Source organism: Thermobia domestica, chromosome 5, assembly GCF_964235325.1.
Source record: "Thermobia domestica chromosome 5, izTheDome1.hap1.1, whole genome shotgun sequence".
NCBI classification, from domain to species: domain Eukaryota; kingdom Metazoa; phylum Arthropoda; class Insecta; order Zygentoma; family Lepismatidae; genus Thermobia; species Thermobia domestica.
This window is the reverse complement of record NC_137458.1, coordinates 4,908,368-4,934,211: the sequence shown is the minus strand read 5'-3', so window position 1 is coordinate 4,934,211 and position 25,844 is coordinate 4,908,368. Positions and strand designations below refer to the sequence as shown.

At 36.0% G+C, this 25,844-nt stretch overlaps 1 protein-coding gene across 1 annotated transcript in view; it reads right to left on the bottom strand.

The window, feature by feature from the left end:
* Nucleotides 1-5,787: 5,787 nt before the first annotated feature.
* The window catches only part of jhamt (juvenile hormone acid methyltransferase), a 45,531-nt gene continuing 25,474 nt past the window's right edge, over nucleotides 5,788-25,844 (bottom strand). Inside the window, exons 3-5 of the mRNA XM_081756973.1 lie at nucleotides 18,669-18,801; nucleotides 9,712-9,859; nucleotides 5,788-6,260 (exon numbers count right to left, since the gene is read on the bottom strand). Coding sequence (XP_081613099.1) covers nucleotides 6,091-6,260; nucleotides 9,712-9,859; nucleotides 18,669-18,801 — 451 coding nt within the window. The 3' untranslated portion in view covers nucleotides 5,788-6,090. The remainder of the gene's footprint in view (nucleotides 6,261-9,711; nucleotides 9,860-18,668; nucleotides 18,802-25,844) is intronic.

Here is a 25,844-nt window from a genome sequence, read left to right as displayed (position 1 = left end):
AACAATATAATTGATGTTCGCATTTGATACTGAAAAAGATTTATCCTATGAAGGAAGAAAAACAAGACAATACAGGGGGTAGGGGGAAAGACGGAGATTGTTTATCCTTAAGTGTTAAAATTTAATTTATTCCCATGTCTTTTGCTATTTCCTTTCCCTCTTTCCTTCTTTTCTCATTTTGTTTAGCTTTCCATACTTTTTCGGTCTCTACATGATGCGTATTATTCTTTTCGTTTCCTTTGCTTTAATTCCTATCTCTTTGATCTTATAGTGAATGGAATTTCTGCAGATTTATCTCGTGGTTGTTTCTCTAAGTGATGCTCTCAGATAGTAATACTTTTTCCTCCAAATGGAGGAATATCCTGGCATGTTATGTTTTCGGGCATGTATTTGCTGTCATGTTGGTTGTCCAACTATCAGACATACAGTGAAACTATTCTGCTACTGGAAAAAGCTATCATTTCTTATGTATCCAACCTCCACTTTTTACAGTCGCTGACTGTACACAAGAACTCCTCGCTATATTGTTTTGTGTACCTCTTGAACTTGAGCACTTTCTGTATTTTTTGGTTATATCTTTTACTTTCCCTTTCTGTATATATACACCTCTAAGGCACACACAAGCGAAACAAAAACTGACTCGAGTAAAGCATATCTCTTTACAATGCATTAAGTAGAAATTTCATTAAATAAGAAAGAAACTGGTTGCATAAAATATTAATAAATAGATCAAGATACAGTATTTAGAATATTTAATGTATAGTAAATATTTTACATTATACATGATTAATATAAAACAATGACTGAAATTAACAATAAAGCATAATAAAGCATAATTTGGAAAAAAATAAAGCATAATTACACAAAAATAAAGCATAATATGGGTTGCTCTACTCAGTGGTGCCCACTCCCCTTATGTCCATGACGCATCCTTCAATTGTCTATCCGTAGGTGTTCTTCCATGAAAAAAAAATCTTTTCGATTAATTTTTACACCCCCTCAAACATATTTATATAGATTTTTAACCACCCAAATATTTCAATGACGCAGTTTGCGTCATAGCCCCCCTTTGTGGGCACCCCTGCTCTACTTATAACTAAATAGGTTCAATGTGGTTTCCATTGATGATGTGGCATACATCTCATCGGAAGTCGATTTCTTGCCAAGCAAACCCGCTGTAGCATGTCAGGTGTGACTTGTTTAATTGCGAGGTAGATCCTAGCTCTGAGCTGTGGTAGAGAAGCCGGTAAAGGTGGAACAAACACGGTATCCTTAATTAGCCCCCAAAAGAAAAAATCAAGAGGGGTTGATTTTGTAGGACTGTTCACCAAAGCTTTGTCTCACTTGCTCTACAACGTCTCCAGACGTAGGAGGACGACCTGAAGATTTGTTGTTTCTTACCAAACATCCAGTTTCAATAAAACGCTTATGCCACCGATAAATAGTAGGCCTACCGGAAGATTCTTTACCAAACTTTGTACGAAAATTACGTTTCATTGTTGTCACAGACTTGGATTCTTCAAACCATAACACAGAGGTTGCACGCTCGGGACTAATAAAGACAGCCATCTTTGCTACAACTGCCGCTAGCGCTTGCGGTGGCTTGTTTCTGAACTAGTGTACTACGTGAGTCAAAACTTGACGTATTTAGCTACAAAATGACACCAAAACCAAATCTGTAAAATAAATGAATAAATCAATTTGAGTTTTCGAAGTTGTAAACTACATTTTGATACACCTTGTATGTATGTGATTATTAGGAATATCTATGTGTCACCGTTAGAAAAAGATTATAGTTGATACAATCTGACAATCTCTCTTTTACATATTCAGTACATAAATAAATAAATAATCTGTTGTAGCAGAATAAAAACTACAATTTATTATTGACAATAAACGGCATACTTTTTAGCATCATAAAAATTTATTTTCTTCGATATTTTCGAAAACTACGCATGAGATTTACCCTCAACTACGTCTTTTTGTTCAGCTCAATGTGGTCTATCAATTCATATTATGTCTTATCTCTGCACAACACTATAGTAAAAAAGAAATTAAAGTACATAGCAGATAATAATAATTTTGGGGCTATTTCTCATGAACCATACAGTATTCTGTCTTCTCGTTGGGCATAATGGAAATCTCAATAATTGCATATTTTAGTATCAGTTTCATTTTAAGGTGAATGTAAAAGCTCGATAACGACCGTTAGGTTGCAGCACATTTTCCATATCTTTTCAACGTATTATGGAGGAAACGACAATGTTCCCAATAATTCAATGACGAAACTCAAGATATGATTTTTATCACGTGATAATTTTGGGGGTACAAAATTCTCCTACAGATCTTCGATCATATCCAATGCAAATCACCAATATTTTCGCAGTACACGTGTGTTGAAAGTCCCCACCACTGGAAAGGTGAAATTATCACTGGTTACACTAGAAGAAACTTTAGACGGGTAATGTGCTCCCAACTTGCAAGAAAAGGTGTGTGATAGACTTTTCCTTTGTTAAATAGGTAGTACGGATAATTAAAAAAAAAGTAACGAAATATACTGACATGTAATAATATAATTCTTGAAGTGTACACATGAATGTTCGAATGTAACTTATTGAATATTAGAATGAAAATTTATTCGAATATATAAATCAAATATAACTTGAAATCTTTTACTTTGACGTCCCACGATTATACTCTTTAGGCTAAGGGAGAAGATGGTTAAGGCAAGTGAATGATGATGGAAGAATTGGTGGAATGATGTTGTAGGAGGAAAGAGGAGTACCCCGAAAAAAACCACGGACACGCTGTTGTCCATCACAAACTTACTTGGCTGGGGATCGAATAAGAGACCATTTATATATCATCACCATTTTATAGTTTATTTGCAAGCCTACCGTGAAAATTTTAGGGGGGCAGCAAAAATTTAGGGGAGCCAGCCCCTCTAGACCCCCCTGGATACGGGCCTGATGTGTATAGGTATAAAACGTGTTATAGAGGAACCCTGTCCATCTGTCTATCTGTCTGCAGATATTAAAGAAAAGACGGTTGCCTAATAAATAGCGAGAAGCGTTTCTAAAGCATGGATTCAGTGGCCCAAGAATTAGTCCATCTTTCTCCTTCACTGTATTGAATCGGAGAGGAATACTACCGCTGGTTTGACTAGTGGAGTCCAATAGTTCGAAAGTGTACGAAACTAACTTGTTTCCTTTTTTTTAAAAAAAAAATACCATTCAATGAATTTATCAAGTTAATTATCGAATCGTATTCAAATTCGGTTCTTGAATTAGCTTACATTTTATTTATTAATACAAAAAAAAAAAAAAAAAAGAAGAAGAAGAAGAAGAATCAAAATAGCTTATTTTCTACATGACAAATTCTGTTGTATTGGCAACCGTTGTGTATTTTGGCGTCAGTCCCAACGTTGTCACTTTCCTTTGGGCGGCGTTGGGAGTTAAGGATGCATCTAGATTGATCACTCACGCCGAGCTCAAAGACAAACAACTCTCACTAAGTCTTTTGGAAATCTGGCTCTTTTTGTCGCTCCACGGTCTCTTCTGGGAATGAAATCGCCTTCCATCGTAGCTGATCTTCCTACTACATCTCTAACTGGGGGGAGGAGATGAGAAAAGATCTAGTGATTTTGAATTGTGTTGCAGGATTTCTAATAAGGGAGAAAACTAATTTATTCCCATTGCAATTCATTTGCTGAGTATTTGCTTGCTTTTTTGTTATTATCAAGTCATTATTTCACTATAACATCATCGGACGTCGTCTGATATTCAGAACTTCTATTTCATGTTCATGGATTTTTAGGGCATAAAGTGGACTTAATTTGATCGAATGTAATACAATTTGACATCTCTTTCGAGTGTCCAAAACTGTAGAAAGTGAGACCTACAGTTTAACATGGTATTTGTATCATAGTTGTCTCCCTCGGGTATCGAATTCGTGACTTGAGCACTAAAAAGCAGCAATGGAAACAGGGGCGGCTTTGGGATTTTAATTTTCGGTAGGCCCGCTCTCTTGCTTATGGATACACATACGCATTTGATTGATTAATGGCAGTAGGAAATTACTTTTACGGTAATGGTTGATGCAACTTGTTAAATAATTATCTACCATTAATATAAAAAGTGGACACTAAATTGACACTACACGATGAAACATTGATTTTGTTCTTTTTTTCTTTCTTTCTTTCTTTCTTTTTCTTTTTCTTTTTTTTTTTTTTACATTTAGCTTACTTAAGTCATTTTCATGCTTAATTAATTTGAAGGAAAGGTTTTTAATTTTTTTTTTTTTAAATTTGCAAGACGGTATTCTATTTGTAAAAGATGAGGTTGATTACAAATCTCCGCTATTTTCGCAATCCCGAAGGTAACGGTGTTAAGAAGAATCTACCGTGTAAAAGCCTTATTGTTCACAGGTGCCATATATTGTCTTATGTAGGCCCGCAACTAGTTTTTTTTTTTTTTTTGGTCACCCGAGGCAGACATGAAATTCGGCGTCCCTTCAATGTATACATATTGCCCCTTTTAGGCACCCAAGCAGCAGCCCGCTTGGTATCTCCTAATTACAGCCCTCGTCTTATGAAACTTTTCGCGACATACGAAAAAAATCTTAGCGACAAATGCTTTCGTTTAAAACAGGCTTAGGATTCATTTTGAGGTACACACAGGCCAAAGCGCTTAAGCTAGAAACTTGAAATTTGGACAGGGCATAGAATTTGTGATGAAAGGTACCACTAAGGAAGGAGTTTTGAAAATCCGACAAGGAAGGGGAGGAGAAGAGGGGTGACAATTATTATATAAAATATCCATATCTCGGAATTTCTGAATATTAGAAATATAAAATTTAGTATTTGGATCTCTCATTTAAAATAATTAAATATGTATAAGCGGTTTTTTTTTTTAAATATTTGCCTTAGAAGGGAAGAAAAAAGGTGAGTAGCAAATGGAGTGGGAGTTAGTCAATTGTTAAAATAAGATGGCCATATTTTGAAATTCTTTAAAGTTAGAGGCATTAAAATTGGTGTTTAGGCTTTTAATTTAAAACAATTAAAGACATGTTTCAGCGTTTTTTAAAAATGTTTTCCTTGAAAAAAAAAAAAGATGGGAAGGAAAAATGAAATGAAATCTTTCATGTTTACGTCCCACGGTTATGCCGGTTAGACTAAAGGAGACGGTGATGATGAAAAATGAATGAAATGGTGGAATGAAGAAAGTGGGAGGAAACGGGAGACCCCACGCACACAGTGTTTGTCCACCACAAAGCTCACTTAGAGCGAGTTGGGATTAAACCAAGGACCTCACGCACCAGTGATGAACGCTCTACCACTGAGCCGCCGCGGCCCCGGGAGAAGGAAAAAGAGCGGGGGTTAAATATGTTATAATAAGATGGCAATTTCTCGAAATCTTTTAAGGGATTAGAGACATGTTAAGGAAAGATTTATTCCGTAAGGGGTTATGACAAGAATTTTTGGAATAGCCCTGAAATAAAAGTTCCGCAGTGGTTGAAGTAATAATATCTGATGGATGTCCATGGAATATCCTTGATTGATCGATGATCATCGATAGCTAGTGACATTGGGACATTCTTGGAACGTTCTGCGAACTTGATATGGAAATTTATCGCGTGTGGTGCTGTGTGTGAATCAAAATTCACTACTCTATCCGCCACTCAAATCAAATATAATTTGTCTTTATTACAACAGATATTAGTCTAAATATGAAACTGTAAGAGGTTGAACAATTAGAAAAAGAAAATAATAACATTTTGTGTATTAAACTTTTTAATATACAATTCTATATACAATATGTTTGTCAAAGATCTTTGTCAAAAAAAAAAAAAAAAAAAAAATGTATATTTGCTTCCCACTTGCATAATAGTTATCTTGACTTATAGCTTTTCACGTTTACATCATAGGAACCTTGTGCTTGACTTCAAATAAATTTCCTTTTTGAGAAAAAAAGAGAGAAAAAGCCGATCGTGTTATCTTTTGACTGCGTCGATCAATAGCAAGAATTTTGACTCTCTCTTCCTCTTCTTGCAAGTAGTTGAGGAGATTGGTCGCTAGGGCGGCAGCACCGTTCAGGACTTTTTCGCATATGCCACTATGAGTTTGTATTGCGCTTCCATAATCGTCTCTTCGTGATTAATGCCCTCTACGTCAGGGAATTCTAGAAGCATATCTTTAATATATCGTTCCCTCAGATGTTTTGGTATACGATCTATAAAAGGATTGACAGCTTTAATCGCATCTGGAAAGAAAGAAAGAAAAGCAGGTTGATATTTTTAAAGATTCGATTGCAATTCGATGGAATTACTAAATCCCGTCTGCAGAGTATATCTACGATTATTAGTTAACTTGTAAAATAAATGTCTAATAGTAATTACTACAATAATAACCATAATAAACCAAAAATGAGTATCCATCATTGGCGGGTACGTGACAACTTCTCATCCAGCATGATCCTCCATTAAAGTGGAGGAGCGCCAAAAACCAAGAGGTAACAACACAATTTCCTTGTGTTTCCAATGTATTTTGTAGGAAGTGACAATATTCAAAACAGTGGCGGCTGAAGAGTTTAATAACAGGAAAGTCACATCCACGGCTTTAAAGCCTCCACTGATTTTTCACTTTGAAGGCATTCTTTAAATTCTAATGTGAACAGTGGCGTAAGAATGGGGGCTCGTGGTTTAACCTCCCCCTTGAGCGAAAGAAAGTTTAGTAGTCACCTTTATCTGTTTCAAATATCATCAGTTTCTCAATACCGTGTAGGCCTAACTAGGTATGCAATAATTGCATTGGCGTCTCTGGCATGTAAAATTTGTGGGGGACATCGAAGAAAGTGATTAAAATGGTGCTACCTAGCCCAACCTATTTATTATCTTCGATTCCATTTGTTACCTTTCTGCTTACCTTCACGGATCCCCTGAGGTATATTAAGAACTCTGATATTTCTATAATCGTTCCACAGCCTGAATAATATATTCCAAATAAATATAATTATTTATTTATTTATTTATTTATTTATTTATTTGTTATTCTGTCGTTAGTAAATAAATTAAATTGATAGAATGAAATATTGAATATTTTGTACTTCAAAATATTGGGGGGAACGCGACCCCCTCGTCCCCTCACCAGAGACGCCTATGAATAGTTGCAAATTTTGGAGCCAAGCGATCTACCTTTATTGACAATTCACAGAATTTTTCTTAGTACATCTGTTGTTTTTGTCAATGAACACAACGCGCATATAATTGAATTTGACAATCAGCGAAAAACATTATGACTTAAAAAAAACTGTGTTTGCAGAACAAAACGTAAAGGGCTTTTGTCCGATTTCTAACGCTGAAAATTCCTATTTTCCATTGTTTACAATGAGAATTCGCGCTCCAAATGCTTTTCCCAAGGTTAAGTCTATAGGCATCCCGTCTTTCGGTGATTATTCATCAATAGTAGGCTATGTCCGATTGGAACATGCGACTCCTTACGACACTCAGCGCGCGCTCTCGAATTACAATTTCAAACTTGGTGAACAACGGTTCAGGTTTCCCGGAGGAATATCCGGACAAACGAACGCCTAAGAGTAAAGAGGAACATTGCTCCAATTAAAGAAAAATGATAAGAGTATTATTCTGGCCAATCATATCACACAGATCACTGACGATGATGGTGGTTAGGCCCAAACCCGCGCCTGTGCTCAGTATGCCACATATTTGACTTTTTCTACTATCTGACAGGCTATTTAGATATTACAGAATAAATTGATTTATTGAACTAGAAATGTCCTACATGGGTGTTTCTGCATCACACATTATAATAAGCTATTCTCTTTCCTATTCTCTTGCCTCTGGTGCATGGGATCCTTGGTTTGATCCCAGCTCGGGCCAAGTGAGCCTTGTGGTGGAAGAACACCATGTGTTTGGATGTTTTTTTTATCGGCGTTCTTCCGTTTCTTCCCACTTTCTTCATTCAATAATTTCATTCATTTCTCATCATCGCCGTCTCCTTTAGCCTGGCCGGCATAATCATGGGACGTAAAGCTTAAAGATTTCATTTTTTCTTCTCGAGTGATTCTGCCGTATATATAATACATGAATTAAAAATTAAAAAAATGTGCAGCCGCAACTGAATATAGAATCCATTGTCTGCAGCAGTTTGGTAGTTGTAATTTGTAACCATGAAATACCTTTTCTTTGAGAGAAAGAGGAGTCTAAAGTACATACCTAGGTACTTAGGAGTCAGAGGGTGTTTATTGGACCCTGTACGTAACCAGTTATCGGCTTCAAACGATTTCCAGGCCAGTATACTATATATATGTAATGACATGAACTCTATACAATTTTTTGCTTTATATTATGAGCAGGAGACGAAATTTCAGGTCTGAATCCAGAAGCCAGATCAGATAGTTTGATCGCCATTATTTTCTTGCACAAATGTAACTTAAGCAAATGCTTATCGTCAAGCTAAAATATTTAGTCACCAATGGTAACGTGGCGACCAATTTGTTACATACTCATACGTGTTTTGGTCCTAAATTTGCTATATATATATATATATATATATATATATATATATATATATATATATATATATATATATATATATATATATATATATATATATATATGTGTGTGTGTGTGTGTGTGTGTGTGTGTGTAAAACCCCTTGATGAGTTTGTGGCTACGTCACTGATTTCTGAGAATCTAAAATGGCCACCTATCCTATTGTCTCTCTTCTCTGTTTTATTTAAGTTTTACTTAAGTACATCAGTGACGGATGCAGAAGGTAAAAACGGGAGGGGGGGGGGAACCAGAACCCAGATTATGATAGGTATATAATGAGTTTACTACAAATTTCCAAAAATATGTAAATGATGGCTTAAATTATTTTTGTCAGTCAAAAAACTGGAAGGCCTAAGCCGTCCGCCCCTGGTATAAACTGCCATTATTTGAGAATATGGGATATAAATAAGTATTAAACTCTACCAAAGACAGGAAATAGGATCACTCAAAACTATAGGCTAATAAACGTTTTTGCACTGAGAAAAGCTACTTATCCTTTCATTATATGCAACCAACAATGTTATAATACCGAAGAGGTTGCATAGGAGCTAGGAAATGTCATGGAAACGTTAAAGTCTCCGCTACCTGTATTAACAACAATCACTATGCTTTTCAATAATTTTGAACAATGAAATAAGTGCCGCCTTCTTCCAAAATACTCTTCGTCTAGCTACTTCAATTTAGAGCAATTCGATAGGGACTGGGCGTTCTGGTAGTGAACTATCTCGCCGACTTAGCTATTAGTTTTAGTCTATCTTGTAGCCCTGCTTAGACACAAAATTGTATTTGCAAAGGTGGTATCAATCGAGTAGACTTCCTCTTGTGGGTATTCAGAAATAAAATGTGCCAGCTTAGTTTTACAAAACCTAGTACCATCAGGTATATTTCAGTGGTAAATTGCTTACAAGTTTTCAGGAAAGAGTTCCTAGACAGATATGTCATTTGAGAAGGATAGGAGTGACCAGTTGCCCCTCCTGAATTTCAGAAATACTTATGTTTTAATCAATTGTGTAGTAATATATCAATGAAAACACGAAATTTTTATGTTAGTGGAGAATCTCCTCCTTCTGTTAGCAAAATATGAAATTACGCTGTTGTGAACTACACGCGGATCTTATATTAACGTACTCGAATACTTACTGGTCAAATATGTAACGTTTTCAAATTGGAAACGTCTGTCCCGGCATTCACAGTCAATAATCTTAAATCCTACTTCTTCCAGAATTTCTGCGAAGTCATCACTCGGACGAATAGAATTCTGATATGGAGGAATGAATTTCTTCACATCCTGAAATGAAAGACCAGTTGATAAATAATAGAAAAGGTATTCTACCTTTGACAGAGGAAAGAAATTTTCAGCGAATCGCAAAGGGGCTTAAATTATACAGATATGAATTCGAAATATGCGCATGTAATAATATTAAGGTAAAAATAAATTTGTATAAACTTATTAAAATGTTCTTTATTCATTAAAGGTTAAAAGTCAATTTTGGTCATTAAATATTAGATTAATTGATTTGTACTTAGGTTCTTCTCAGCAGCGAGACCATTTAGGATAAAACCTACAATTTAAATTGGCATCTGAACCTCTGTAATGCGTTACATGTTCTCCTACCGCGAATCGAACTCGGCATCGAATGTACCACTTGAAAATGATTGGCCTAAACGGTGCCTTCCTCGACTCACATTGATTGAAGATGTTTCTGTTCTTCACTTGTAGATGAGTACATCATAAAATTTAATCCGTTAGCTTCTTAATATTCTTTGTTTGTTTATGTAAGGGAGCACGTTACAAAATTTAATCCATTAGCTTCTTAAAATTGTTTACGTCAGGGAGCACATCACAAAATTTAATCCATTAGGTTCTTAATATTTTTTGTTTGTTTACGGAAGGGAGAACATTACAAAATTTAATCCATTAGGTTCTTAATATTTTTTGTTTGTTTACGTAAGGGAGCACATTACAAAATTTAATCCGTTTTAATCCGACAAAGATTTCATCAGTTCAATGACTCCAACTCAAAACGAGGTTTGGGTTGCCTTTACTGTGTTCATCAAAACGTTTTTGGGAAACCAAAAGGACCCACAATACACGGAAATGATGGAAAAAATGTTGCACGTGTTCCGAAAGCTTGCTTGCTCCATGAGCTTAAAAGTCCATTTTCTCAACTCCCACCTTGACTACTTTCCTGACAATATGGGAGCAGTGAGTGAAAAGCAGGGGGAGCGTTTCCATCAAGACATCAAAGAAATGCAACGCTGATATCAGGGGAACTGGAGTGTTACGATGATGGCAGCTTACTGCTGGATATTGTTTAGGGATCTTCCGGCAGCCACCTACAAAAGGACAAGCTTCAAACGGAGTTTGACCTTTAAAAAAGACGATTTCACAAGCAATCAGATTAAGAGTGGTATTACTCTTTTGTCTTCACTTGTGTGCGTGTTTCTGTACATTAATTTGTGTTACGCTTTTAATGGTGTTTCTGTAAATCGCATATTTGTGTTCATATTTTTATTCAACAATGGCCACCTATTTGTTCGAAACCCAGACGTCCCAGGACAAAATGGTTGTCATTCCTGGATTCAGCGCACCCCAACACATACGAATCAGTTAACTAAACCGAAACAGCTTAGCATTGTTTTATTTTTGCAGACCTGTGTAACCTTTCCTTACATAATTAATCTAGTTCTATCAGATTTTCTGAGACTATAGGTGGTAGTAATTAACGATTACTTTTCGACTTTTTGAGAGCAAAATAACAGTCTTAATGCAACATAGACTTATTGGATACCCCACCAGAAAAAAGCTTCGGACCATTCCCATCAAAAAATTCTGGGTGCGGGCCTGTGTGACTTTCCAGTAATGTAGATCTATTGATAGAATATTTCGTAGGGTTACACACTCGACAGTTTTCAAAAATTGTAGCGTATATACATATCCTTACACTGTCAATTGCTTCAATTGTTTAACGTGAGTATACACACAACTATAAAAATATCAGCTGAGTATACGCCGTGCGATTAATTACATCCCTGGTGGGGTCTGAATGACACATTTCTCGGTGAGGATTGAACCCTCGAATAACCATATTTAAAGTACGTGTGCTACCTACTTGGATAGCTTCAAACGCTGCTTCAAATAATAAAAACTAATTAACTAACTCTATGGCCTATGGAACCTGGAGGTTCGATTCTGCGTTCATAAAAGCTCTCCATTGACTTCTATCCTTAGCAAACTGGATCCAGTTTCTACTTTGTATTCCTCTCTCTGCGAGATCCATCTTAATATTGTCCTACTATCTGTGCCTAGGTCTTCCTAATAGTCGTTTCCCGGTTGGTCTTCCAGTTAGAACTTTGAAAGCGTTCCTATTTTCTTCCATTCTAGCTACATGACATGCCTAACTGAGCCTCCTTGATTTGATAACTGTAACAATGTTTGGTAAATGGTATAAATTAAGTAGTTCCTCGTTATGAAGTTTCCGCCATTTCCCATTCCCGTTCCTCTTGGGTCCGAATATTCGTCTCAGAGTCTTGTTCTTAAATACTTTCAGTCTATGTTCTTCCCTCAGAGTAAGCGACCATGTTTCGCAACCATACAGAACAACAGGCATGATTATCGTTTTATATATTTTAAGGTTCAAATTCCTTGACAGAATTCGAGATGACAAGAGATTTTGAACTGAATAATAACACGAATTTTCTGCTTTTAGCCGACATCTAATTTCTTCGTGAATATGGTTTTCGTCTTTTAATGTTGATCCTAGACATTTGAAAGTATCCACTTTATCGAAAGTATTATTTAATATTGTGACGCATCCATAATTTGCCGTATTACGATCCCGAAGAACTTCTATATATTTAGTTTTCTCTGCATTTACATCTAAACCCTTATCCCTGAAAGCGTTTAATAAAATCACTGCATTTCTTTCTATTGTTATCCTATCATCTCCTATTAAATTTACATCAACATCATCGCCGTAACTTAGACTTTTTTCTGGAGGGGCAAGCATTAATACTCCTATTTGGGCCCCCTAGAAACGTTGTTTTTATAATTTTTTTGCTTTCTCTTTCCATCGTTCTTTTACTCTTTATGGGCCACCCGGAGCCTGTGGGCCTTCCCGCACGGCAGATCTGCGGGGCAGTTAGTTACGCCTCTGGACCCATTTCATACATGACAATTTAATTAAGGGGACAATATTGAAAAAAAATTCAAAGTCACATGAATAAATATTATTTCTAGGGCCCTAATAGTTGACATTTTTTACTGAAATGGTCCCACAACTCATTTTTGTTTTATTGACCTTTTGTGTGCTGTTTTGTTTATGTAATATAGTGAACCTGTTTGATGCTTCATTTATAATTCCATGTTCGTATCGTATAGTCTATGGAGTAAGAAAATTTTGTCTTAAAATGGGCCCTCCGTGAACGATTGGGAGCTTCCATGGAGAGCAGTTGCCCCCTGCCCCCCATAAGTTGCGGCCCTGATCAACATACGTCATAACCTGGTGAATACCATTCAACTCTAGGCCTTGGTTGCTATCTTTGATTTTCCTTATTCTTATAGCGTATTCCAGGACAATATTGAATAATAATGTCGACAACGCATCTCCTTGTTTCAGGCCATTCTCAACGTGAAAGCTCGTAGACAAAAATTTTCCTTCCAGGACTTTTCTTTGGGATTCATTTAAACATATCTTAATTAATCTAATTTATCTTTTCCGGTATTTCAAATTCGGTAAGAATGTTGTACAATGAAATGTTTCTCTCCTAACCGAGTTTTAAGCCTTTATAAAATCAGTTGATGTACCAGGCTATCGTATTCCCAGTTCCTTTCGAGTATTTGTCGAATGGTAAATATTTGGTCGGTAGTTGATCGATTTGGTCTAAATCTGCACTAATAATCTCCGATAATTTCATCTGCGTATGGGGTCAATCTTACTGAAATAAAAAAGATAAATCCAACACCTCAATTCTCAGGAAACGGAAGAAGAATAGAATCTCTTATATCTATTTCTACGAGCATAAGCATTTCAAAGTATAACCTCAACAGAACAGAATCTACGCATATATTGTAGAATCAGGTTATGCCAGTAGATGTATCTTCTGACGTAGTGGTAGAAACTGAACTATTCTCAGAATGTGGGTTTTCCGCTTATCTAGTTTTCATGTATGAGCTTATATACAATTATATTAATCCTAATTTTCACCCTTTTCTTTAGCCTGTAGTTTACAAGTTGTATTTTCCTGTCTAAATTAACTCCGTACCTCAATATATTTGGATGAACTGTTGTCATTTATTGATAAAGTTAAAAGTATCAATATTGGGAAGGATTTACATCTAATGGGCATAGCTAATTGTAGATTTCTTAAACATAACTCTTCATTACATATTAAATAGAAATTAATAGTGGATAGTGGGCTTTATAAAATTGTAATGGTAACATGTATTTACTCAGTACGATAAGTCTTGAATAAAAGCGAAATTTTGATTTTTTTTTTGGTAATTGAGCGATTGGTTATCTCGGTCAAATTCGTTAATGAAGTCAATCCGTTAATATTTTTACGCGTAACGGTTGCTGTCCATATCCTGTTTAAAATTAATACAATTTCCTAGCTTCTATCCAACCTGCACAGTAGCAAACAAATGTTGGTTGCCTGTAAAACGAGGAAAAGTAGCTTTTCTTATTGTAATTATCTCAGCGGAGTTCGTTAATGGTGTCAATCCATTAATGTCTTAACGGGTAACGGTGACTAAATAGGTATATATCCCATTTAAAAACTATATCATTCCCTAACTTATATGCAACCTGTACAGTTGGAATGAAATGTTGGTTGCCTATAATGAAAGGATATATAGCTTCTCTTACTGCAATGATCTCGGCCAAGTATCGTTTACATGTTCACTGATAAAGGTAACTTCAACAGTGGCTATCCATATTCCATACACGGAATCACGTGATCGTCTTTACTGCCCTTAGCAGAGTTTGTTGTTAATATGATAACAGATCACCATTGAAACTTCTCTTACTTTATGCCACTAAAGCATAGGCCTACATCTATCACACATTAAATACGTTGATATTGCATTTCTGTACTTGAAAGTCCACCTCGTAACTTAGTATTAACATGTTGAATATCTGCACCACCTTTTATTATTATTATTATTATTATTATTATTATTATTATTATTATTATTATTATTATTATTATTATTATTATTATTATTGGCTCATTAATTTATTTGGGGAATTACAAACATGTTACAGTATTTTGTTGAGCTTGCTATAATTTAGGGACTAGTACATGGGACACTTGGATGCCAAGTGACAAACCAAAAAAATTGAAATTTTTCAGAAATGAAATTTGAAGTTCAACACTTCATGAACAGTTCATATTTCTGTTATTTTGAACACTAAAACCATAATTATGTAGTTTATGATCTAATACAGAGTGTCCCAGATAAAACTGGTACGCCTCACGCACGAGATTCAAGTAACACGTTAACAGCAACAATGAACTAACTAACAATGAATAGATAATAGTAACGTTAAACAGTTACCTGTTTATAAGAGATGCTGGAAGTGGTGACTATGGGCATCCAGCCATCGCTGACGTCATTTGATGACGTTACCAGCAATATGCTGTAACTCTGCAGGCGTGATGTTGTTAATTTATCTAGCAAGGTTTCGTCTAAGATTGTCTATTGTGTGAGGATTGTCAGCATACGCTGCTTTTCAGTGTACCCCATAAATAAAAATCACACGATGTTAAGTCCGGGGACCTTGGGGGCCAAAGGCCTCTACTGACAAGTCTGTCTTCAGGAAACAATACGAGCTTCTCACAACATCTCACGCACGAACACACTGCTGCACTCAACTTTCCGATAAAATGCAGTGTAGTCAACTTTCGAGTCAGTGTTGTCACCCCACAAGCAATTTAACTAGAGATGATTAAAGTGAGGTGTACCGGTTTTATGTGGGACACCTTGTATTTTACTGTTTAGAAATATTATTTTAATAAATGTACCCATTATAGAAAAGAAGGAAGGTCCATTTTTCATTGTGTTTTGGACTTAGGCCATACTTGGCATCCAAAAAATCCGTATGTCGTATCTTTGGGCAATATTTTAGTCAAAAAGAAATTAAAATCTAAGTGTTAATGGTAATTTTTGGTTCATTAGCCATATTAAACTTTGTTCTCTTGCTTAAGGGTCATCAGTTTCATCTTAAAATAGGTGGCGAGGTTTTTTAGGTTTACAAAGAAATAAGCTTTATTCATTTCCTCGAAAAGTACGCATGAGATTGTACAATCCCGTTTATCATTTTGTTCAAATTAACAAGATGTATCAATTAGTCTTGTTTTAGGACATTTTTCGTCTATTTTCTTCGAAATGGACTGAAAGTTTAATTGGTTTGATCTTGCCGATTTCATTTTCAAATCTATTTCAAAATGGTTTAGTTGCTGAAAATTAAATTTTGTGAATTATAATTTTAAGAGGTGAAATTAAAATACCGTTAATTTTACAGTAATTATGTGATATCTTCAAATAGACAAAACATAATCGAAAAGTGAAACAAGAACTCGCTAGACAATATTATTTTACATAAGATACCGTTATCACGACTCACTCTTATCTGCTTTTGATTTCCAGCCATTTAGAAAATCGGCATTTATTTTCGCGTTTCTAAATGGCTACAAAATGGAAAGCTACTAGGTGACTCGTGATAACGCTATCTCATGCAAAATAATATTGTCTAGGGCGCTCTTGTTCCATATTTCAATTATATTTTATCTATTTGAAGATATCACATAATTACTGTAAAATTTGCGGTATTTTAATTTCCAAGTGATTAAACAGTAAATTTATATATCATGTAATGCGACTTCATTTTGAAAAAGCAATGAGTCATAAAGTAGACGCGAAGAAGATAGTAATAAGATCAAATTATTACAATTCCAGTCCATTTCAAAGAAAACAGAAAATAATTCTCCATTAAATCAATGGACTGAGATAAACAAAGGTAGCTTAGATACCTAACATCGTTAACTAATTAAATACCCGAACCACGATCAACATTATGTTTGATTACAACTCCCAGTAATTGAAACATTATTTGCCCACCCGAATAATCTATTTATACGAGACGCATCCAAAAAAAGTAAATTCCGACCAAGATGACACGAATGGTAAGAACAAGACACGCCTGCACAGGAGTGCAGAAGGAACACGCCTGACAAGAACGCAGTTGTGTGTAGTCAGAGGTAAGAGATCTGTGGTACAGTAAACATGGCTAAGCACATATTGTCTCCACCGAGTACGATGTAGACAACGACTGGTAATCATATTTTTCTACGTCAATGAGTTGTCAGATTCAGAGATCCATCGGTAGTTAACTAAAAATGTATGGACCTTAAGACGTGAGTGAAAGTAAGATCAGAAGATGGTGCAGACTGCAGATTTATTCACAGCAGACCACGTCAATGTGCACGACGAATGTTGTAGTGGCCGATCGTCCATAGTTACACCTGAATTGGTGGAAAACGTGCAGCAAACAATTTTCCAGAATCAGTGGTTCATAATGTCAGACCTCTCATGTCAGTTTTCGCAGATCTCCCGTTCCCTGCTGCATAAGATTGTCGTGCAGTTTCGCAAGTTATGTGACGAAAAGTTCCGAAACAACTCACAGCGGAGAATAAGAAGAAACGTCTAGCGTTTGTGTTGCCACCAGCAAAGTGACCAGTTCCTCGATCACGTTGTCAGTGGGTACAAAACATTTGTGTCCTACGTGACGTCGTCCTACAGCCCCCGATCTCTTGCCCAGCGAATTTCACCTGTCCCTCCCCCCTCCTGAAGCAATTTCTGGCTGGACAACATTTTGATAGCAGAGCTGAGTTCCAGAAATGGTGATATCCTGGTGCCCAGCCTTTCGCGACACCCGCGTTCCGACAAAAGGACAAATGCCTCAGCAAGGATGGTGCGTATGCCGTAAAGTAGATTATCTATCATTAACTCCATAGTAATACAATAATTTTCTTCTGATTTCGTCTTTCATTTTACAGCCCATCGGGATTTACTTTATGGCTTCCCCTCGTAATCTCAACATGTAAATTATTTTACTTCCAACAACTCTCGTAGGAGTACTTTTTCAACGATTTATCCTTAAAAAAAAGAAAAGTAATATAAGGAGTATATTTATCACCTTTATTACCTGCGCTGGGTGAATCTTCATTGAAGTACTGTTAAAATATACACCGTGAGCATAAAGTCCTGCCCTGATTATAAAAATTTATTACGGAATAACCATTGGACAGAACAATGTAAATTCTGGTCCGTTACATAGGTTAGTATTACAAGTTTTTTTAAAGACCAATAGATGGCACTAGTGCTACCCAAGAGTGACGCAGTACGTTACTTGGCACGCGCGGGTTAGTTGGCGAAATGGCATCGAAGCAGGAGAAAGCGCAATGCGTGTTGTGGTATCACCCTCTCCCCGCCACAGACATTACTCTACTGAACTCTTTTTTATGGAGCTATATAAAGGACAGAGTGTATGCAACACCTGTTGCTGACTTCGAGGAACTAAAGACTAGGATACAAGCAGCTCTGGGTACTGTGACAGAAGACATGTTACAAAACACCTGGCGGGAACTGGAATACCGCTTAGACATTCTCCGAGCTACCAAGGAGGTACACGTTGAAGTGGTCTTAAAAAAATAATACTAACCTATATAACTGACCAGTATTTACATTATTATGTCAAATGGTTCTTCTGTAATAAATTTTTGTAATTACGGCAAGACTTTATGCTCACCCTGTATAACAACAACTGTTATTACTATTGCTAATAATAATAATAATAATATAAACTTTTAAAACAATTTCTGATAACGTCCATGGTTGTGAGTGCTGCCACTCCCAGACTTCACTCATTATTCCCCAATTTTAACAATCTCGTCTCGTTTGAAATTCCGGAATCTAAATAAAGAAAAAAGGTTGGTTGTTTTCCTTTGTAATGAAGCAAGGCTTAAGAAACTCTTATTTCGCTTTATAAGGTACTAACGTTTTCCTTTATAATTCTCGATTTTAGAATTCTTACCTTCATGTAAACTTCCCACTCTGGTTTCTCTGCCATTCGTTCGTAGATACTGAACAACGGATGCTTTGCCAGGAATATTAGTAGCAACTCTCCTCCAGGCTTCAATAGGTTATAAATATTGGTTAATGCTCGCCTGTCAACAAAAACGATTTCAAACGAATCATTAGCCGTGGAAAATACTCCAAACAAATGACAGATAGCACAGAATATACCTAAGTAAATAGAGAAATGAAATGAAATGAAATCTTTGAGATTTACGTCCCACAATTACGCCGGTTAGGCTAAAGGAGACGGTGATGATGAGTAATGAATGAAATGGTGGAATGAAGAAAGTGGGAGGAAACGGGAGATCCCCGAGGAAATCCATGCATACGGTGTTTGTCCACCACAAAGTTCACTTGGCGGGGCCTGGGATCGAACCGGGACCCCCAGCACCAAAGGTGAAGGCTCTACCACTGAGCCACCACAGCCCCCCGTAAGTAAATAGAGAATTACAATGTAGAAGAATTATAAAATAGATAATTCTTCTATCTCGAAGCTCATAATCAAAATTCATTATGCACAGAGGCACGAGTTTTTCGCAATTCGCGATAAAACGAAATGCGTCAGAATTAAATAATTATCAGTTTCTTGACGTTTTATGATATTCTATGTGTATTTTCGTTGGTTTCCGTTGTGCGATAAAACGCGAAATTGGCTGTGTTGCGGAAAAGTTCTAACAATGAGCGAAATAACGCGAAATTAAAAAAAATACGTTTTCTTAATTTAAAAACGGGCATTTTTCCGCTGACGGAAGGGTAGAACGTGGCATGAAAGGTGTTTTGCGTGATTTGGAAAAGCAGAGAACATGTTGCGCGTTAACTATCACCATCGCAGCTGAATAGGGAGGATTTTCCTTCAGTTTAAATTTAAAAAAATATAATTTTGTATAAGTGAAATGTATAACGTCAAGTGAAATATTCAGTGTATTTTGTTTTTAGGCAATTAATGGTTTATTTCGGTAATGATCTATGAATAAAAGGAACAATTGAAAAAATGTCAGGGAATATATTTTCCACTACAAAATGAGAAACTGCGATAAATGCGATAAAACGCGAAATATGAAAAACAAAACGCGACATTTTCAAATTCTTAGTGCGTAGAACTCGTGCCCTAATATGTATTTTGTATTTAAATGATATTTGTATGATAAATAGCACTTTTAAAATGACAGGATGTTTATTTAAACTTCTAGAGACAACCTGTCAAGGCAATTTACACAGGATTCATAAACAATTAACAACAAGGGAAAAGGAAATATAAAGAAATTCACTATAGTCCATTGTTCAAGGTATCATCCCGATATTTTCCTGAGGACAACCGAGGGTCCCTCGAAGTTTATTTTGGCTCGCTGTATTTGTATATAGAATCCTCATTGATGTACTGTTAGATTACATCTGTCAACGTATTACACATATCTGAATGGAACTTCCCAAAGTTATACAAAAATCGGGGCCGTTGCGCGAAACATATTTCGGGCTCACTCGCTCCACCCTCTGACGGTTGAAACCAAGGATGTTATAAAATAGAGGATCTGCCCTCACAACAAAATCTTGAAGCCATACGTCACAGTTTAGCCACCCCTACTCTGCCCACTCCGCCCAATAGGATCGCAATGTTTTGAGCCAACAATCATGGCGGAAACGAAAGTAGCCAATCAGACGGTGGCGGAAACGAACGTAGCCAATCAGACATGCCGATGCTCGGTTGTTTTTTGTCTTCATTGATTTAATAGGATGAAGATACATATGGGCAGATCCTGTATTTTATAACATCCTTGGTTGAAACCCTCTCTTTGTTTACGGAAAAGAAGTGAATGACCTCAACTGTATTACCAATTGGTCATTCAGTCGTTTGGTCTTGACGAGTGAAGATCGTAGGCTACTTAGAATGGCTAACATGGAGAGAACACAGCAAAGTTCGTGAAATAATTGATTGTGGCATCGCATCCACATCCAACAATTGAAAGATTTCGGCTGCAGCAACTTGTCCCTCCTCTTTCGATGGAGGTACGGGAAATCATATCGACAGCAGCGCCAGAAGGGGCACAGTTGAAACAGAAAGACTTCTAACATGGCCAGTCATCAGATTACAACCCATAACCTATCAATTGCCAAACAAGAGCACTAACGACCAGCCTACGCTCAGAATTGTGAGAATAGAATACTAAAATGGAATGATGGTGTGGGAGACCCTGATTTGATTCTCGGTGTGAGCTCATGTTGTTCAGATCCCACGCTAAGCTGTAAGTTCACGTGTCATACACCCTCACTACTGAAAGGGGCGCTCAACTCTATTCAACTAACAACTAAAACAGGGAGTATAAAATAGGCGTAAATTTGAATTAAATATTTAGCTTAACGTCCTACGGTTACGCCGTTTAAGTTGAATTTAACGAATGATGAATCTAAGTGAACTCTAGTGAAAGAAATGGAAATCCTGTGGGAAGGTGGAAGAAACTTCGAGAAATCCTACTAGCAGTATGTTATGTTTTACGAATTCCCACAGCGCCCTATATAATCCCTATATAATTCCAAAAACATTGTGATTTGCAGTTATGATCAGACTATAAGAATATGTAAAGCTTGCTATTCTCAGATTATTTGGGAATCAAATACTAATAAGTTTGGTGTTTTATCTTGTATAGGATTGCTATTTGTCCCAGAAAATCCCAGTGGCGTATACTGGTTTGATGGCTTGGGTTACCACTAACTTTAAAAACACCTGTACATTAAAAATAATAATAATAATAATAATAATAATAATAATAATAATAATAATAATAATAATTATTATTATTATTATTATTATTATTATTATTATTATTATTGGAATTTAGTTTCTACGTTATTATACAGTCTTTAAAATAAAAATACTTACAACACACTTCCTTTTTATCAAGTAGATAAATATGATTTGCTCTTCACTAGAAAGACTTATATTATCTTAATTGTTAGTACAGAAAAATATTGAACATTTTTATCTTTATTGGCTGCACAAAGTATCCCTACATTTTGCTTTGGATAAGTTGTAATCCTACTCACAGCCAGAAATTTTAGTTAGGAGAGGTCCAAGCTGTGGCGTATTTACGATTTTGTTTCAGGGAGGGCTTTGCTAACTTTCGGGGGGGGGGCTTTGCCTGAAAATGTGAAAAATCTGCAAGATATTTCATATACTTTACTATGGTAAGTAAGATTTCGGGGGGGGCTTAAGCCTGGAAGCCCCCCTTAAATACGCCACTGACTACGCATATGTATTATTGAAAGGATATTCATTATTCTGCAAAGACGACAAGTAATTGTAAAATACTTCCACCTATATTTTGAGAAGAAAAGTTATAGAACTAGACTGTTTTTATAAGAGAAAGAAAAAAAAATGAAATGAAATCTTTGTTTTACGTCCCACGTTTATGCCGGATAGGCTGAAGGAGACGGTGATGATCTGGAATGAATAAAATAATGCAATGAAGAAAATGACAGGAAACGGGAGAACCTCGAGAAAATTCACGCGCACAGTGTTTGTCCACCAAAAAACTTCACTTGGCGTGAGCGGGTATCGAACCAGATACCCCATGCACCAGATGTGAACGCTTTTTCACTAAGCCTCCGCGACCCCTTATAAGAAAAAGAGTACAGATGAAGTGTAAGATCAAATTTTAATGCTACATCAATCATTTCCCTGTTAAACAAGTATAGTTTTATTATAGTATTATAGTATACTTTATACTTCCACCTATATTTCCAGAAGAAATAATAGAACTAGATTGTTTTTATAAGAGAAAGAGTACAGATGAAGTGTAAGATCAAATGTTCATGCTACATCAATCATTTCCCTGTTAAACAAGTAGAGTTTTATTATAGTATTATAGTATACTTTATACTTCCACCTATATTTCCAGAAGAAATAATAGAACTAGATTGTTTTTATAAGAGAAAGAATACAGATGAAGTGTAAGATCAAATGTTCATGCTACATCAATCATTTCCCTGTTAAACAAGTAGAGTTTTATTATAGTATTATAGTATACTTTATACTTCCACCTATATTTCCAGAAGAAATAATAGAACTAGATTGTTTTTATAAGAGAAAGAATACAGATGAAGTGTAAGATCAAATTTTCATATTACATCAATTATTTCTCTGTTAAACAAGTATAGTTTTATTATAGTATTATAGTATACTTTATACTTCCACCTATATTTCCAGAAGAAATAATAGAACTAGATTGTTTTTATAAGAGAAAGAATACAGATGAAGTGTAAGATCAAATGTTCATGCTACATCAATCATTTCCCTGTTAAACAAGTAGAGTTTTATTATAGTATTATAGTATACTTTATACTTCCACCTATATTTCCAGAAGAAATAATAGAACTAGATTGTTTTTATAAAAGAAAGAGTACAGATGAAGTGTAAGATCAAATTTTAATGCTACATCAATCATTTCCCTGTTAAAACAAGATAGTTTGATTGAGAAAGTGTACAAAAATATGTTAGGATATTTTGAGGGGGTCCGGACCCGTGGAGCCCCGCGGGTGCACCACTGTCTGCAAGTTATAAAGAACGCTGAAATAGGCGATTAGCAAAAGAAGCCTCAGTATGTAAGAGCCTTCGCAACGTAACGCAAATTATGAAAGAAGTAATTATAAATATGCCCACTATCGCAACACACTGTAAAACACAAAATTTGCATTGCGTTGTCGCAAACCGATACGGAACGAGGCTCAATACGCCCGAGACAATTCCTGGAGACCCCCAAAATGCGTTGTCATTCTCGTATAACTTCCCTTTACCTTCGCTCACGCCCAAGAAACCGACTACTCTATGGGAAACTGGTGTTACCTGCTAGCCCGTTCGTACGCTGCGGGCGAAAGTGGAGGGAAGGAGAATGCGCTCATAATTACACGATTCTTCTTGCAGTTAAGTAACTACAGGCCAGGCCCGTATCCAGGGGGTTCTAGGGGGGCCGCCCCCCTAAATTTTTACTGTCCCCCTCTAAAATTTTCATGGTAGGCATGCAAATGAATTATAATATGGGATGAACTAATATTTTTGGATCGGGCCCCCTCTAACTTCCACCAGGCCCCCCCCTACATTTTCGGGCTGGCTACTGGCCTGCTACAGGCGGTTTTCTGCTGTGTTCCCAGATTTAAAATCTCTTAAGAAAGCGAGACAGAGAGCGGGAAAAAAGTTACTGGAATTTTCTAAATTCATACATTTTGCAGAAACTTTTAACATTGAAAGAAGGTACTAAGTATAAAATTATCAATATAAATTAGTTTATATTATATTAACTTTATTTTGTAAAATTCAAGCCTACCGCCGGTAGGCCCGGTAGCCCACAAAATACCACACTGGAAATTCCGGGACCGTCACGGAATCGAGATCTGCGTCTCGGCATACCGAAGTTATTTTTGGGACGCTGAAATGTCCCGGATTTCAGCGAGTTACTGAACTGTTATTTTGTTAACAGGGTTCTTACTGGTAAGGTAAGTCAGGGAAAATGGTGCTGGTCAGTTAAAATCAGGGAAAAAGATTGGAAATCAGGGAAAGTCAGGAAATTTTTATAAAATATATTTTTTTCTAACATTAATTGTACACCAATTTCAGTTTAGCTAACCATTATAATACCTATTTGACACAAAATGTGAATATTTTAGTGAAGCCTTGTCACTTTATTAATGAATGTATAAGAAGACATAGATAGTGTATGTTTCAGTGTCAGATGTTCGTAGGTAATATAATAATATTGCACTAATGGATAAGTAACATATCTTGATTGAAACTGGATATGGATATTTTATATGAGCCTTGTGATTATTAAATGAATGTATAATAAGTATCGTTTCTTTAGAGTAATTGATTGTCAGATGTTTGTGGGTAGTTATTAATGATCACAGCATAGAACGTTGCTCTGATTTCTATGGGTGGTAAGTGGGATGTACGTATAAGCAATTGATTACTGTTTGTCTCTACACAATAAATGTTCTCAGGGCCGCCCACAAGGGGGATGTATGGCGCAAGCTGCGCCATTGAGAAAAATTTTGGGGGGGATTTTACTATACTTTTGAACTAGCAATTTTACTGTCGGAATAGCATTAAAACACGATTTTGAGAAGCTAATTTTCAAAAATTTTCCGGGGTGAACCCCTGTACCCCCTGCTTCGATACTCGGTGAATGAAGTACCGCGCAAGTAGCCGTATGAAAGGAAAGGTTGGTTCGTTTTAAGAGAGAAGGGCCGCCCACAGGAGGGATGAATGGCGCAAGTTGTGCCATCGAGAAAAAAATTGGGGAAGAATGTTACTCTAATGTCGAATAAGTAATTTTGCTGTCGTCAGAGTAACATTGGAACACGATGCGATTTTTTTTTTTAAATCCCGAGAATGAATCTCCCTACCCCCTGCTTAGAAACTCTATGAATGAAGTACCGCGTAAGTTGCTATATGAAAGGATGGCGCCAAGTTCTGGTGAACAACAGTTACAAACACTCAAGGAATCACTTTCAAATTTAGATTTGAAACTTGCCTATGTTGTCTGTTGAAAATTATAAAGTAGTTTGACATAATTGTGAGCTAGTGGTAACCATACAGACAACAGCCAAGTTTCAAATCTAAATTTGAAGTGAGCCAGTGAGTGTTTGTAACTGTTGTCCACCAGAACTTGGCGCCTATTTTTGTGATTTCAATTCTTTTTAAGGCCACTCGTACTTGGCTCTTTTACAGGAATTTTTTTTTTTTTTTTTTTTTTTTTTTTTTGTTGGATATCACTTCTTTTTGTAGGCTAATTTTGAGGATAACATTTTCTTTTAGTATCAAACTCAATAACTTGTAACTTACGTCTTACTTTTCATGTACAAGGGAATTATATCAATATTTTGTAAAGAAAAAAATAATACTACTAATTGTAAAAAAAGAATACCTGTGTCATACACAGTGTGTAGAAGTTTTTATACCCTTCAATATCCTTATAGAACATATTTAGTATTGTACGCTACCAAGACTACTAATAAAAGTAATGCTATTTTTATAATTACTACTGCCCTTACTACTACTACAAGCATTCTATAATACTACTACAGGAAATAAAAACAACAAAAAAATAACAATTACTAGTACTATAAAAACTACTGCTACACT